At 27.2% G+C, this 17,444-nt stretch overlaps 1 protein-coding gene across 1 annotated transcript; it reads left to right on the forward strand.

Moving 5' to 3' along the window:
* Positions 1–11,494: 11,494 nt before the first annotated feature.
* On the forward strand, positions 11,495–12,384 carry LOC126301632 (NADH-ubiquinone oxidoreductase chain 5-like). Its single transcript, XM_049991710.1, has one exon. It carries the CDS (start codon positions 12,007–12,009, stop codon positions 12,355–12,357), a length of 351 nt encoding a protein of 116 aa, XP_049847667.1. The 5' UTR covers positions 11,495–12,006; the 3' UTR covers positions 12,358–12,384.
* The last annotated feature ends 5,060 nt before the right edge of the window (positions 12,385–17,444 follow it).

Consider the following 17,444-nt stretch of genomic DNA (forward strand, 5'->3'; position numbering starts at 1 on the left):
TCATATAAGAGGGGATATTTGAGGGATTTGGATATAATTTCCCCATCAGAAGTAGTCGTTAATTTACTATTATTTGGTTTAAGAGACCATTACTTACTTTCAGTCATCTGATGAATTTCAAGGTGTACTAATTTTTTTTAGTTACTTTAGATTGACACTCTAATGTTATTTATTTTAACTAACTCCTTAAATTATCTTAGATAATCACTTAATAAATAAATTTACTGAAGTTCTTTCAATTACAATTGGTATAAATCTGTGGTTTGCTCCACAGATTTCTGAGCATTGTCCAAAGAATAATCCAGGTCGATTTATTGTGAATGTTCCTTGATTTAACCGACCTGGCGTTGCATCAATTTTAACCCCTAATGCAGGAACTGCTCATGAGTGTAGAACATCTGATGCTCTTGTTAATACTCGTACTTCTGTATTTATTGGTAGGATTGTTCGGTTATCTACATCTAGTAGTCGGAATCCATCATTTTCTAGGTCTTGTTCTGGTGTTATATAAGTGTCAAATTCTACGTCTATGAAGTCTGAATATTCATATCTTCAATATCATTGTCGTCCAATGGTTTTAATTGTAATTATTGCATCTACTGAATCATCAAGTAAATATAATAGTCGTAATGATGGAAGGGCAATAAAAATTAATGTAATTGCTGGTAAAGCTGTTCAGATTGTTTCAATTAAATGTCCATGAAGTATATTACGGTTAGTATAGGCAATAAATAATATATAACTTAGGGCATAACCTACAATTACTGTAATTAATAATAATACGACCATAGTATGATCATGAAAGAATGATAATTGCTCCATTAATGGTGAAGCTCCATCTTGAAGAGATAAATTTGATCATGTTGCCATTAATAAATATTTTCTAATAAAAGGTCAAACCTTTATTTGTAGAGCTTAAATCTACTGCACTCATCTGCCATATTAGAATCTAGAGATTAATGGTAATTCTGAGTAACTATGTTCTGCAGGAGGGTTATTTTGTAGTCATTCTGTTGATCTTCTTATGTTTGCTCTAAATATAATTGCTCGGTTTGTAATCATTCTTTCTCATATAATTACAATGAATATAATGATTCCTACAATAGAAATTGTAGACCCAATTCTTGATACTACGTTTCATGATGTATATGCGTCTGGGTAGTCAGAGTATCGTCGAGGTATTCCTGCTAATCCTAGGAAGTGTTGAGGAAAGAATGTTAAATTTACTCCAATGAATATAATTGTAAATTGGATTTTTAATCATGTATTATTTATAGTTAATCCTGTAAATAGTGGATATCATTGAATGACACCTCCTATAATTGCAAATACTGCTCCTATAGATAATACATAATGAAAGTGGGCTACTACATAATATGTATCATGTAATACAATATCAAGTGATGAATTTGCTAATACTAATCCTGTTAATCCACCAATTGTAAATAGGAAAATAAATCCTAGAGCTCATAATAATGGTGGATTGAACTTGAATTTAGTTCCATATAATGTAGCTAATCATCTAAATACCTTAATTCCTGTAGGTACAGCAATAATTATTGTTGCTGATGTAAAATATGCTCGTGTGTCAACATCCATTCCTACTGTAAATATATGATGTGCTCATACAATAAATCCTATTAGTCCAATTGATAGTAAAGCATAAATTATACCTAATGTTCCAAATGATTCAATTTTTCCTCTTTCTTGACATACAATATGTGAAATAATTCCGAACCCCGGTAGAATTAAAATATAAACTTCTGGGTGTCCAAAGAATCAAAATAGATGTTGATATAGAATTGGGTCACCCCCTCCTGCAGGGTCAAAGAATGATGTATTTAAATTTCGATCTGTTAATAATATAGTAATAGCTCCTGCTAAAACTGGAAGTGAAAGAAGGAGAAGTAATGCTGTAATAGCTACAGATCATACAAATAAAGGTGTTTGGTCTAAAGTTATACTTTCTGATCGTATATTAATTGCTGTTGTAATGAAATTCACTGCACCAAGAATAGATGATACACCTGCTAAGTGCTGTGAAAAAATAGCTAGATCTACAGATGCACCCCCGTGTGCAATAGCTCCTGCTAGAGGAGGGTAAACTGTTCATCCTGTACCAGCACCATTATCTACTATAGAAGATGTAAGAAGAAGGGTTAGTGAAGGTGGTAGTAATCAAAAACTTATATTATTTATTCGTGGAAATGCTATATCTGGTGCACCAATTATTAGTGGAACAAGTCAATTACCAAATCCACCAATTATAATAGGTATTACTATAAAGAAAATTATTACGAATGCGTGAGCTGTAATAATAACATTATAAATCTGGTCATCCCCAATTAGAGATCCGGGTTGGCCAAGTTCAGCACGAATAAGTATTCTTATTGATGTTCCTACTATTCCTGCTCATGCTCCAAATATGAAGTATAAAGTACCAATGTCCTTATGGTTTGTTGAGAATAATCATTTTTGCGGTAAGATGGCTGAATTTTAGGTGGTAGACTGTAAATCTACTTATGAGATGGTTTCTCTCTTATCATATTTAGGTCTTATATTCAATTATGATTCTAGACTGCAATTCTAGAGGTGTAAAATTTTACTAAGGCCTAAAAGATTATTCTTTTAATTATAACTTTGAAGGTTATTAGTTTGATTAACTTAAGTCCTTAGTATAATGAAATTAAGGTTGATGTTGAAATCAATCCTATTGTTGAAATTATTATTGTTATAGGAAGAATGATTCTTGATTTTTGGGACTTTATCTTTATAGATCACGAATTTTCTGTGTATGATATAATTAGAGCTGAGAATCTAATACGTATATACTAGTAGAGTGTAATTGTAGTTAATACAACTATAATAGTTATAATAGTTGTTATATTGTTTTCTATTAATGATTGTATTACAATTCATTTTGGTAAGAATCCAAGGAATGGTGGTAGTCCACCTAAAGATAATAAAGATAAGAATATTATGAATTTAATTTCGGTTTTTATATTTCTGGCTGAATAAATTTGATTTATGAAAAATAAATTTATTTGCTTAAATAATAAAACTATAATTAATCTTAATAGTGAGTAAATAATGAAGTATTTCTCTGACTGTTAATGATCTAATTATTCAACCTAGATGTCTGATTGATGAATATGCTAAAAGTTGTCGTAAGGATGTTTGATTTAAACCTCCTATTGCCCCAATAATAATTCTTAAGATAATAATTGTTCAAATTAAAGTTCTTAATTGAATACAATAAGATAAGACCATTATTGGGGCGATTTTTTGTCATGTTATTAATGTTAAACAATTATTTCATCTTGATGCTCCTATAACTTCTGGAAATCAGAAATGGAAAGGTGCAGCTCCAATCTTTAATAATAGTCTAGATCTAATTATTATTGATGGGATAAATTCTGTTTCCCATCCCATGGGATATTTTATTTGAATCAGCAAAATTGAAAATAATAATATTGTCGATGCTATTGCTTGGACAATAAAATATTTAATTGATGATTCATTTATTATTATATTTTTATTTCTTGTTAGGAGCGGAATAAATGAAAGTAAGTTGATCTCAAGTCCTATTCAAACCCCAAATCAGGAATTTGATAAAATGGACAGGATCGTTCCTATCATTAATGTTGATAGGAAGAGAAGTTTTGTAGAGTTGTTGGTCATTAAAAAGGAGAGGATTGATACCTCTGTAAATGGGGTATGAACTGATTAGCTTGTTTAGCTTACCTTTTTACATTAAGGTGTATGATGCACGTTAGTTTTTGATACTAAAGGAGGTAGTTTAATTCTATCTTATGTAATTTTAATGAAGGTAATTTTATTTACTTTATTTACCCTATCAAGGTAACCCTTTAATCAGGCACTTCATTTATTTAATATATAAATCGAAAGTTTTTTTTTGAAATTCTTTTATGTATTATTTTGTTTAATTAGGATTAATTTATCCTGCTCATTTTATTTTTTTATATATTTATATATAATAAATAATTTATATTAATATATTACATTTAATTGAAATTAAAGTATTATAAGTTCATCTTACCATTATCAATTGATTATTTTAATGCAATTATTTACCTAGGATTATAGCTACTTATGTTTTTAGCTTAAAATAGGTTATTATAATATAATATATATAATAATATGTAATTTAATATTTAATATTATTATAATTGGATATAATAAATAAAATTATTAATTTAAATATAAAATATTATAATTAATATAAATAATTATATTAATTATAATAATATAATTATGTAAATTATCTATAATTAGATTATTTAACTAATATATATGAAAGTTAACTTAATATAAAAAAAAGAATTCATATTAATAACATATTATATTAAATCACATAATTGTATAAAATATATTTATTATATTATTTAATCTTTCTTTATTTATTAGTGAAAAGAAAGATTAAATAAGAAAGAATATAATACATTTATTGCTATACATGTTCCATATTAATCTTTAATTATATATAATAGAGAAGTTGTTGTGGTCATACATAGGGGCGTTTCTTTTTTTTTTGTTAATGTTTGTGGTTTTTTTCTTTTTTTTTCTTTAAATATTTGAATCTTTTATTTTTTCCTGAATTAATAGATTTAAAATTTTCTTATTTTTTATTTTTAAAAGTTTTATTCTTGCTTGTTTATTCACTTTTTCTTTGTATTATATGTAAGTTTTGTTAGACTAAATGTTCTTTTTGCAGTAATTTGATTTAATTATCAAGTGATTTTGGATTTAGCAATTGATTTAGTATCGGCATAATTCGTGCCAGCAGCCGCGGTTATACGATTGATACAAGTGAATATTATTGGTTAAAACAGTTGTTTATATTATTAGGGTTGAAATATAAATTTGTAAGGTGAAATGTTAAAATTTATTTGTGGCCCTTTTTATGAATCTGTGAAATTTAAATAATAAACTAGGATTAGATACCCTATTATTTTAAATGTTAATTATATTTACCAGGGTACTATTAGTTAAGGTCTTTAAACCCAAAGAATTTGGCGGTATCTCATTCCATTCAGAGGAACCTACCCCATGATTGATAATACACGATTTACTCTACTTAATTTATTTGTTTGTATATCTCCGTTATCAGAGAATCTTTTTAGAGTTATAATTCTCAAGATTTATAATTATAAAATATTTCAATTTAGATGAGATAAGTCGTAACATAGTAGATGTACTGGAAAGTGTATCTAGGAAGAGTTTCAAGATATAACTTATTAGTAAAGTGTTTCATTTACACTGAAAATTTTTCTGTGCAAATCAGGATATCTTGATTATTTATTTTATTATATTTATTTTTTGTTTATTTAATTATTTAATATAAATAATTTTATTGTATTTTTGTCTTAGTATATTTTATAGAATTGATTTTTTAAATTATACTTTATTGGTAATGTAAGTGTTTTATGAAATATTATTTTAAATTTTTTTAAGTAGATTTTATTTATTGTACCTTTTGTATCAGAGTTTATCAAAATTTTAGTATTTATTTTACTTGTCTCGATTTGGGTTGATTTATAAATAATTTATAGTTAATGTATCATAATTATTATTAAATTATTTATAGAAATGAGATGTTAATCGTTTCCCAAGATATCTAGTTTCTTAAGAAAAAATTTAATTTTTTAAAGTTATTTGTTTTTATTTAATTTTTTAAGTAAAAATATTAACTTATTTATTCTTTAAGGGATAAGCTTTGAAGTTAATAACCTATAATTTATTTTATAGAAATATAATAGTAAGCTTTAAACCAGCTATCTTTAAATTACGATTTAGTTCATTATTTTTTATTTTGATTTTATAAATATTTTAGGTTTTTTATTAAGATTATTAATTTAATTTTAAAATTTTTGTAATAATGATAGAATTAGTATATTTATTTGTATGAAATTTTTACCTTGTGAACTTATTATAAGGAACTAGGCAAAATTGATTTCCGACTGTTTATCAAAAACATGTCCTCTTGTTTATATTTTGAGGTCTGGCCTGCTCACTGAGCGTATGTTTAAAGAGCAGCGGTATTTTGACCATGCAAAGGTAGCATAATCATTAGTCTCTTAATTAGTGGCTGGAATGAATGGCTTGATGAGAAATCAACTGTCTCTTAATAAATTTTTGAATTTAACTTTTGAGTCAAAAGGCTTAAATTCTTCTTTAGGACGAGAAGACCCTATAGAGCTTGACATTTTACTTTTATATAGTTTTTTGTTTGTCTTTCTATATTTAATGATGATGTTTTGTTGGGGTGACATGAAGAATAGATAAACTCTTCATTATTATATCATTTATTTATGTTTGTTATTTTGATCCATAATTTATGATCATAAGAGTAAGTTACCTTAGGGATAACAGCGTAATTGTTTTTGAGAGCTCATATCGACAAAGCAGATTGCGACCTCGATGTTGGATTAAGAAAAATTTTGGGTGCAGGAGCCCAATGATTAGGTCTGTTCGACCTTTAAATTCTTACATGATCTGAGTTCAGACCGGCGTGAGCCAGGTCGGTTTCTATCCTAAGGTTGTTAACCCATATTAGTACGAAAGGACCATATGGTTAAAATATTTTTTGTTATATTGATTAATATTAATTTATTTACTATTTTGACAGATTAATGTGTTGAATTTAGAATTCATTTATGTAGATTTTTTCTACAAATAGTATTGATACTTTATGATTTATTTATATTTATTTTGAATTTTCTTTTATTGGTTATTTGTGTTTTAATTAGTGTTGCCTTTTTAACTTTATTAGAGCGTAAGGTTTTAGGTTATATTCAGATTCGAAAGGGTCCAAATAAGGTAGGTTTTGTTGGAATTCCTCAGCCATTTAGAGATGCTATTAAGTTAATTTGTAAGGAGCAGCCAATTCCTATTATATCTAATTACCTACTTTATTATTTTTCCCCTGTTTTTAATTTAATGATTTCTTTAGCCGTTTGAGTAATTTTTCCTTATTTAACTTATATGTGTTCTTTTTCTTATGGATTTTTATTTTTTTTATGTTGTACTAGATTAGGTGTTTATACTGTTATAATTGCTGGTTGATCTTCTAATTCAAATTATTCATTATTAGGTTCTCTTCGTTCTGTTGCTCAAACAATTTCTTATGAAGTTAGTTTAGCTTTAATTTTATTGTCTTTAATTATTTTAATTGGTAGTTTTAATATGTTTGATTTTATAAACTATCAGCTTTATTGTTGATTTATTATTATTTCTTTTCCTTTAGCTTTAGCTTGTTTTGCTTCTTGCTTAGCTGAAACTAATCGTACTCCTTTTGATTTTGCTGAAGGGGAATCTGAGTTAGTTTCAGGATTTAATATCGAGTATGGTGCGGGTGGTTTTACTTTAATTTTTTTAGCTGAATATACTAGAATTGTCTTCATAAGAATGTTATTGGCTTTAATTTTTTTGGGCGGTGATTTTTATTCTTTTATATTTTTTATTAAGCTTGCTATTATATCTTTTGGTTTTATTTGGGTTCGTGGAACATTACCACGGTTCCGTTATGATAAATTAATGTACTTAGCTTGAAAAAGTTTTTTACCTTTATCTTTGAATTTTTTTATTTTCTTTGTTGGTTTAAAGATTTTATTTATCTCATTTGTTTAGTGAAATTTTTTGAGAAAAGTTAATAGAAGAGTTAAACTTCTAATTTTATGTTTTCAAAACATATGCTTTTCCTAAGCTAATTAACTTTATTCCTTAATTAATTTATCTCATGCGTTTGCGACATGGACATTAATTAAGAAATATGTGAAGTAAATAATTGTTAAGATTTGACCTGTTATAATATAAGGTTCTTCAACAGGTCGTTTACCAATTCACGTTAGTAAGCATACAACAACTACTATAATTCAGAATAAAATTTGATTAATAGGGTAAAATTGAATGCCTCGGAATGGTGTTTTATTATAAAATGGTAAAATTATTAAGATTCTAATTGATAAAAATAATGCAATAACACCTCCTAACTTATTAGGGATAGATCGTAGAATTGCATATGCAAATAGGAAATATCATTCTGGTTGAATGTGAACTGGTGTTACTAATGGGTTGGCAGGTACAAAGTTATCTGGATCTCCTAATAGGTAAGGATTAATTAAACATAGTATAATTAATAATGATGTTATTATTACAAATGTAATAGAATCCTTAAAGGTAAAGTATGGATGGAATGGAATTTTTTCAATATCTCCATTTAGTCCTAGAGGATTATTAGATCCTGTTTGGTGAAGAAAAAATAAATGAATTGCTGCTATAGCAGCAATAATAAATGGTAATACAAAATGGAATGTGAAGAATCGATTTAATGTTGCATTATCAACAGCGAATCCTCCTCATACTCATTGGACTAAATCTGTTCCTAAGTATGGGATTGCTGATAATAAATTAGTAATTACTGTTGCACCTCAAAAAGATATTTGGCCTCAGGGTAAGACATATCCTATAAATGCAGTTGCTATAACTAAAAATAAAATCACTGTACCAATTATTCAGGTATGTATATATATATAAGATCCATAGTAAATTCCCCGTCCTACATGTAAGTAAATACAAATAAAAAATATAGATGCTCCATTTGTGTGTAAGGTTCGGATAATTGAACCATTATTTACGTCTCGGCAGATGTGTACTACACTACTGAATGCTATTTCAATATTTGATGTATAATGTATAGCTAAAAATAGTCCAGTTACGATTTGAATTACCAAACATAACCCTAATAGGGATCCAAAATTTCATCAAAATGAAATATTTGTTGGGGCAGGTAAGTCAATTAAAGAGTTATTAATAATTTTAATTAAAGGATGTCTTAATCGTAAGGGTTTATTCATTAGTAATTATCTTATTTTACGAATAGGTCCCTTATTAATATTGGTGATTTTAACAACTGCTAGTAGTGCTAAAAATAAATAAATTATTATTATTATTGTAATAATGAATGTTGGTCTATTATATAATTTTTCTAAAGATATTGTTATTTCTTGATAATTGATTGAATTATCAATATTTATAGTTTCGGTGTTTTTGAAAAAGTCTATAAATATAAATATATCTAGAATAATAAATATTAATATGATAAATACTCACATTATTAATGTAATAATTATAGTGATTGATTTAGGCTGAAATATTTCGTTTGATGCAATTCTTGTAATGTAAATAAATAATACTAGTATACCACCAAGAAATGTTAAAAATAAAATATATGATAATCAATATTTTTCTATTATTGTTCCTGTTATTAATCCAACTAGGAAGGTTTGAAGGATAATAAAAAGCATTATTGATATTGGGTGTCTTAATTTAATAAAATTAATATTTATTACATTTGATAATGATATAATTAATAATTTGATCATTTCAGGGGTTAGTTTATTTAAAATACCGGTTTTGGGGACCGATGATGGAAGCTTTTCCACCTCTGAAGTTTTAAAAGTGGGGGCTGGACTTATTTCCGGATTACAAGACCGGCGTTTTTTTTAAAATATTAAAACTAATGTTTATATTCTCTATTTTTGCTTCTTTATTGATTTATTTTGCTGGTGTTTATGTTTTTTCTTCTAAACGTAAACATTTATTAATGGTTCTTTTGAGATTAGAATATATTGTTCTTTCTTTATTTATGTTAGTTATTGTTTTTCTTATTGAGTTTGATTATGATTATTTTTTTCCTGTTATTTTTTTAGTTTTTTCTGTTTGTGAGGGTGCTTTAGGTCTTTCTATTTTAGTTTCAATAATTCGTTCTCATGGTAACGATTTTTTTAATTCTTTTGGTTTATCTTTATGTTAAAGTATTTATTTATAACTATTTTTTTGATCCCTCTTTGTTTATTAAATAATTGTTGATGGTTGGTTCATTCTTTAATGTTTCTGTCGGGTTTTGTTTTTATAATTTGTGTTTATTCATATGCTGATTTGAATATAATTAGATATTATTTTGGTATTGATTATTTTTCTTTTAGTTTAATTTTACTTAGTTTTTGGAATTGTTCTTTAATAATCACTGCTAGAGGTTCAGTTTATTTAAGTTCATATCATTCTAATTTTTTGTTTTTATGGTTTTGATTTTAATAATTATGCATTATTGTTCATTTGCTAGATTAAGTCTTCTTTCTTTTTATATTTTTTTTGAGGCTAGATTAGTTCCTACTTTACTTTTAATTTTGGGTTGGGGTTATCAACCTGAGCGTTTGCAGGCTGGTGTTTATTTAATTTTTTATACTTTGGTTGCTAGATTACCTTTATTATTAGTTTTATTTAAGGTTTATGATTTTTCTAATACTTATTATTTTCCTTTATTGGTTGATTTTGGTTCTTATTATTTTATGTTTTATGTATTTATAATTTTGGCTTTTTTAGTTAAGATACCTATGTTTTTGGTTCATTTATGACTTCCTAAGGCTCATGTAGAGGCCCCTATTTCAGGTAGAATAATTCTTGCTGGTGTTTTATTAAAGTTAGGTGGTTATGGTATTTTTCGTGTTATAAATGTTATTTCTTATTTGGGTTTAAAGTTTAATTATTTTTGATTGTCTTTAGGTTTATCTGGGGGTGTTATTGTAAGATTTATTTGTTTTCGTCAGGTTGATTTAAAGTCTTTAATTGCATATTCTTCTGTTGCTCATATAAGAATGGTTATTGGTGGATTGATGACTATGAATTGATGAGGTTGTGTAGGTTCTCTTTCTCTAATGGTTGGTCATGGTTTATGTTCTTCTGGTTTATTTTGTTTATCTAATATTATTTATGAACGTTTAGGTAGACGAAGATTATTAATTAACAAGGGTATAATTAATTTGATGCCAAGAATGGCTTTATGATGATTTCTTTTAAGATCATCAAATATGGCTGCTCCTCCTTCTTTAAATTTGGTAGGTGAAATTAGATTATTAAATAGAATTATATCTTGATCTTCTTTTAGATTCTTTGCTTTGATTTTTTTATCTTTTTTTAGAGCTGTTTCTACTTTGTATATATATTCTTATTCTCAGCATGGGAATTATTATTCTGGTGTTTATACTTGTTCTCTTGGTTATTTTCGTGAATATCATCTTTTACTTTTACATTGATTGCCTTTAAATATTCTCTGTTTAAAGGGTGAATATTTCTTTGTTTAGTTTGCTTAAGTATTTTAATTAAAAATATTGTTTTGTGGAATCAATGATATGAAGTTTTTCATCTTAGGCCGTGAATTTATTTTCTATTTATTCTTTGAGTTTTTTTTCTTTGTTTATTTCGAGAACTATAATTTTTATTTTAGGTATTTATTATTTAATAATTGATTATAGAGTTTTTGTTGAGTGAGAGCTTTTCAATTTAAATGGTTCTATAGTTGTTATAACTTTAATTTTGGATTGAATATCTCTTATTTTTATATCTTTTGTTATATATATTTCTTCTTTGGTTATTTATTATAGAGAGGATTATATATCTGGTGAAAAGAATAAAAATCGTTTTATTATTATTGTTTTAATATTTATTCTTTCTATAGGTTTTTTAATTATTAGTCCTAATTTAATTAGAATTTTATTAGGTTGAGATGGTTTAGGTTTAGTTTCTTATTGTTTAGTTATTTATTATCAAAATGTAAAATCTTATAGTGCTGGTATATTAACTGCACTTTCTAATCGTATTGGTGATGTTGCTATTTTAATTTCTATTGCATGAATGTTAAATTTTGGTGGTTGAAATTATATTTATTATTATGATTTTATTTCTAATTCTTTTGAAATAAAGCTCATTACTATATTAATTGTCTTAGCAGCTATAACTAAGAGAGCTCAGATTCCTTTCTCTTCATGACTTCCTGCTGCTATAGCAGCTCCTACTCCTGTTTCTGCTTTAGTTCATTCTTCTACTCTTGTTACTGCTGGTGTTTATTTATTAATTCGTTTTAGACCAATATTGGATACTTATAATTGTGGTTGATTTTTACTTTTAATTGGTTGTATAACTATATTTATGGCTGGATTGGGCGCTAATTTTGAGTTTGATTTAAAGAAGATTATTGCTCTTTCTACTTTAAGACAACTTGGTTTAATAATAAGAATTTTGGCTATAGGTTATCCAAATCTTGCATTTTTTCATTTATTGGCTCATGCTTTATTTAAGGCATTATTATTTATATGTGCAGGTTCAATAATTCATAATTTGAAGGATTCTCAGGATATTCGTTTTATAGGATCAATTGTTAATTTCATACCTTTAACTTCAGTTTGTTTTAATGTTTCTAGTTTATCTTTGTGTGGAATACCTTTTTTAGCGGGATCTTATTCAAAGGATTTAATTCTTGAGATGGTTTGTTTAAGATGAATTAATTGTTTAATTTTTTTTCTTTATTTTTTTCTACTGGTTTAACTGCTTCTTATTCTTTTCGTTTGTTTTATTATTCAATATCTGGTGATAATAATTTTTATTCTAGATTTTCTTTTGATGATAAGGGTTACTATATTTCATTTGGAATAATTGGTCTATTGTTTGTTGCTGTTTTTGGTGGTAGTCTTTTATCTTGATTAATTTTTCCTATTCCTCATGTGATTGCTTTACCTTATTATTTAAAGTTTTTAACTATTACAGTTGTTATTTTAGGTGCTTATTTAGGTTATCTTATTTCTAATTTTGATTTTTCTCATAATTTATTTTCTTTAAGTATACTTTCTTTTGTTAGATTTGCTGGTTCTATATGATTTATACCTTTTCTTTCAACTAAGTTTATTAGATATATTCCTTTAAAAATAGGTTATTATTCATCTAAGTCATTTGATTATGGTTGAGGTGAATTACTTGGTGGTCAAGGTTTATATAGATTATTTATTTATTTAATTGGTTATATTCAAGGTTGATATGATTCTAATTTCAAGATTTATCTTTTAACTTTTATTTTTTGAATACTTATTTTGGTAATATTGTTTTTCGTTTACTTAAATAGCTTATAATTAGAGCGTGACACTGAAGATGTTAAGGAAGTATTTTTACTTTTAAGTATTTATAAATATAGATATATTATTTTTACAGTGAAAATGTAATGTTTTATTTAAACTATATAAATTTTAGAAATGTTAACGGAGTTTAACCGCTAATATAAAAAGTTAGCAGCTTTCATATTGGCTTTACATTTCCTTAATTGGAACTATTATAGTTCAATTATATTATTAACAGTAATACGCCTCTTTTTGGCTTCAATTAATAAGAATAAGGGTAGTACATACCAATCTTCCAGGTCGAAACTGACTGCAATATTTCGCTTCTTATTCTATTTAAGGTTGATTGATAATATCAATACTTTTTGAATGCAACCCAAATGTTATATTTAACTACAACCCTTTATTCTGCTCATTGTAATGCTCCTTGGTTTCATTCATGGTATAGTCCTCCTAATAGAACTAGAATAAAAAATATTGTTGATACTGTTCAGATTATAATGTCTGAAGTTTAAAAAATAATTACAATTGGTAGAATTAGTGCAATTTCCACATCAAAAATTAAAAAGATTACTGCGATTAGGAAGAATCGTATTGAGAATGGTATTCGTGCTGATCTTTTTGGATCAAACCCACATTCAAATGGTGATCTTTTTTCTCGATCATTAATTAATTTTTTTGATAGTGTTGTTGCCAGGATTATAACAATTATTGGAATAATAAATCTAATGAAAACTCTTGTTGATAGAATTAGAATTGTTTTTCTTGATTTATATCAAGCTTTCTGATTGGAAGTCAAATGTACTATTTATACTAGAAAAACAATTATCTACCTCATCAATAAATAGAGATATATAAGAATAATCATACTACGTCTACGAAGTGTCAGTATCATGCTGCTGCTTCAAATCCAAAGTGATGTCTTGGTGAAAATTGATTTATTGAGTGTCGAAGTAGACATGTTGATAAAAAGATTGTTCCAATAATTACGTGTAAACCATGGAATCCTGTTGCAACAAAGAATGTTGATCCATAAACTGCATCTGCAATGGTAAAAGGTGCTTCTCAATATTCATATGCTTGAAGTATTGTAAAGTATAGTCCTAATAACACTGTTAAGAATAATCCTTGTAGTGCTTGAGTATGATTAGATTCCATTAAACTATGATGTGCTCATGTTACTGTTACTCCTGATGCTAAAAGAATAGCTGTATTAAGTAATGGAATTTGTATAGGGTTAAAGGGTTGAATTCCTATTGGAGGTCATAGTATTCCTAGTTCAATTGTTGGTGCTAATCTTCTTCTAAAGAATGCTCAAAAAAAAGAAACGAAAAATAATACCTCTGATGGAATAAATGAAATTATTTCTCATCATAATCCAATTGATACAAATCCTGTATGTAATCCTTGATATGTTCCTTCTCGTACTTCATCTCGTCATCATTGAATTATAGTTAGTAGGGTAATTCCAAATCCAATTTTGAATAAGTTAATATTAAATAGGTGGAATCATTTTGCTAGTCCTGATACTAGGACTATTGCTCCAATTGCTCCTGTTAATGGTCAAGGTCTATAGTCTACTAAGTGGAATGGGTGGTTTGAGTGAGTTGTTAACATAGGTTTAATATACTTCTCTAGAATATAGAGTTCTTAGAATTGAGAAAACATAGGCTTGAATTATTGCTACTGCTGATTCTAGAATTAATAGAAGTATTTGTCCAATAATTAGTAATGAGATTAAGTTTATTGCTATAGATGGTCCTGTGTTTCCTAATAAGGTTAATAATAAGTGTCCTGCAATTATATTTGCTGCCAACCGTACTGCTAATGTACCTGGTCGAATAACATTACTAATTGTTTCAATTAGTACTATAAATGATATTAATGCAAGCGGTGTACCTTGTGGTACAAGGTGTGTAAATATATGATTAGTATGGTTAATTCATCCAAATAATATAAATCTTAGCCATATAGGTAGGGCAATTGCAAATGTTAATGCTAAATGTCTTGTTCTAGTAAAAATATAAGGGAATAATCCTATGAAATTGTTAAATAATATTATAATAAAAATTGAGATGAAAATGAATGTTGTTCCATTAAATGATTTTGGTCCAAGAAGTGTTTTAAATTCATTATGTAAGGTTAAATTTAGTTTATTTCAGATAATGTTAATTCGTGATGGTGTAAGTCAAAATAGTGATGGGATTAATAATAGTCCTAGAAATGTTCTAGTTCAATTTAATGATAAATTAAAGATGTTACTTGATGGGTCAAATGTTGAGAATAGATTTGTTATCATTTTCAATTTAAGTTTTTTATTTCAATTGTTCCTTTTTCTGCTCTTTTAATAAGGTTAGGTTTAAATGAGAAGAAGTTTATTTGATTAAACAAGATTAATGTAGCTGAAAATATAATGAATAGTGAGAATCATATAAGAGGGGATATTTGAGGGATTTGGATATAATTTCCCCATCAGAAGTAGTCGTTAATTTACTATTATTTGGTTTAAGAGACCATTACTTACTTTCAGTCATCTGATGAATTTCAAGGTGTACTAATTTTTTTTAGTTACTTTAGATTGACACTCTAATGTTATTTATTTTAACTAACTCCTTAAATTATCTTAGATAATCACTTAATAAATAAATTTACTGAAGTTCTTTCAATTACAATTGGTATAAATCTGTGGTTTGCTCCACAGATTTCTGAGCATTGTCCAAAGAATAATCCAGGTCGATTTATTGTGAATGTTCCTTGATTTAACCGACCTGGCGTTGCATCAATTTTAACCCCTAATGCAGGAACTGCTCATGAGTGTAGAACATCTGATGCTCTTGTTAATACTCGTACTTCTGTATTTATTGGTAGGATTGTTCGGTTATCTACATCTAGTAGTCGGAATCCATCATTTTCTAGGTCTTGTTCTGGTGTTATATAAGTGTCAAATTCTACGTCTATGAAGTCTGAATATTCATATCTTCAATATCATTGTCGTCCAATGGTTTTAATTGTAATTATTGCATCTACTGAATCATCAAGTAAATATAATAGTCGTAATGATGGAAGGGCAATAAAAATTAATGTAATTGCTGGTAAAGCTGTTCAGATTGTTTCAATTAAATGTCCATGAAGTATATTACGGTTAGTATAGGCAATAAATAATATATAACTTAGGGCATAACCTACAATTACTGTAATTAATAATAATACGACCATAGTATGATCATGAAAGAATGATAATTGCTCCATTAATGGTGAAGCTCCATCTTGAAGAGATAAATTTGATCATGTTGCCATTAATAAATATTTTCTAATAAAAGGTCAAACCTTTATTTGTAGAGCTTAAATCTACTGCACTCATCTGCCATATTAGAATCTAGAGATTAATGGTAATTCTGAGTAACTATGTTCTGCAGGAGGGTTATTTTGTAGTCATTCTGTTGATCTTCTTATGTTTGCTCTAAATATAATTGCTCGGTTTGTAATCATTCTTTCTCATATAATTACAATGAATATAATGATTCCTACAATAGAAATTGTAGACCCAATTCTTGATACTACGTTTCATGATGTATATGCGTCTGGGTAGTCAGAGTATCGTCGAGGTATTCCTGCTAAGCCTAGGAAGTGTTGAGGAAAGAATGTTAAATTTACTCCAATGAATATAATTGTAAATTGGATTTTTAATCATGTATTATTTATAGTTAATCCTGTAAATAGTGGATATCATTGAATGACACCTCCTATAATTGCAAATACTGCTCCTATAGATAATACTTAATGAAAGTGGGCTACTACATAATATGTATCATGTAATACAATATCAAGTGATGAATTTGCTAATACTAATCCTGTTAATCCACCAATTGTAAATAGGAAAATAAATCCTAGAGCTCATAATAATGGTGGATTGAACTTGAATTTAGTTCCATATAATGTAGCTAATCATCTAAATACCTTAATTCCTGTAGGTACAGCAATAATTATTGTTGCTGATGTAAAATATGCTCGTGTGTCAACATCCATTCCTACTGTAAATATATGATGTGCTCATACAATAAATCCTATTAGTCCAATTGATAGTATAGCATAAATTATACCTAATGTTCCAAATGATTCAATTTTTCCTCTTTCTTGACATACAATATGTGAAATAATTCCGAACCCCGGTAGAATTAAAATATAAACTTCTGGGTGTCCAAAGAATCAAAATAGATGTTGATATAGAATTGGGTCACCCCCTCCTGCAGGGTCAAAGAATGATGTATTTAAATTTCGATCTGTTAATAATATAGTAATAGCTCCTGCTAAAACTGGAAGTGAAAGAAGGAGAAGTAATGCTGTAATAGCTACAGATCATACAAATAAAGGTGTTTGATCTAAAGTTATACTTTCTGATCGTATATTAATTGCTGTTGTAATGAAATTCACTGCACCAAGAATAGATGATACACCTGCTAAGTGCAGTGAAAAAATAGC

The sequence above is a fragment of the Schistocerca gregaria genome, unplaced genomic scaffold (genome assembly GCF_023897955.1).
Source record: "Schistocerca gregaria isolate iqSchGreg1 unplaced genomic scaffold, iqSchGreg1.2 ptg000077l, whole genome shotgun sequence".
Classification (NCBI taxonomy): Eukaryota; Metazoa; Arthropoda; class Insecta; order Orthoptera; family Acrididae; genus Schistocerca; species Schistocerca gregaria.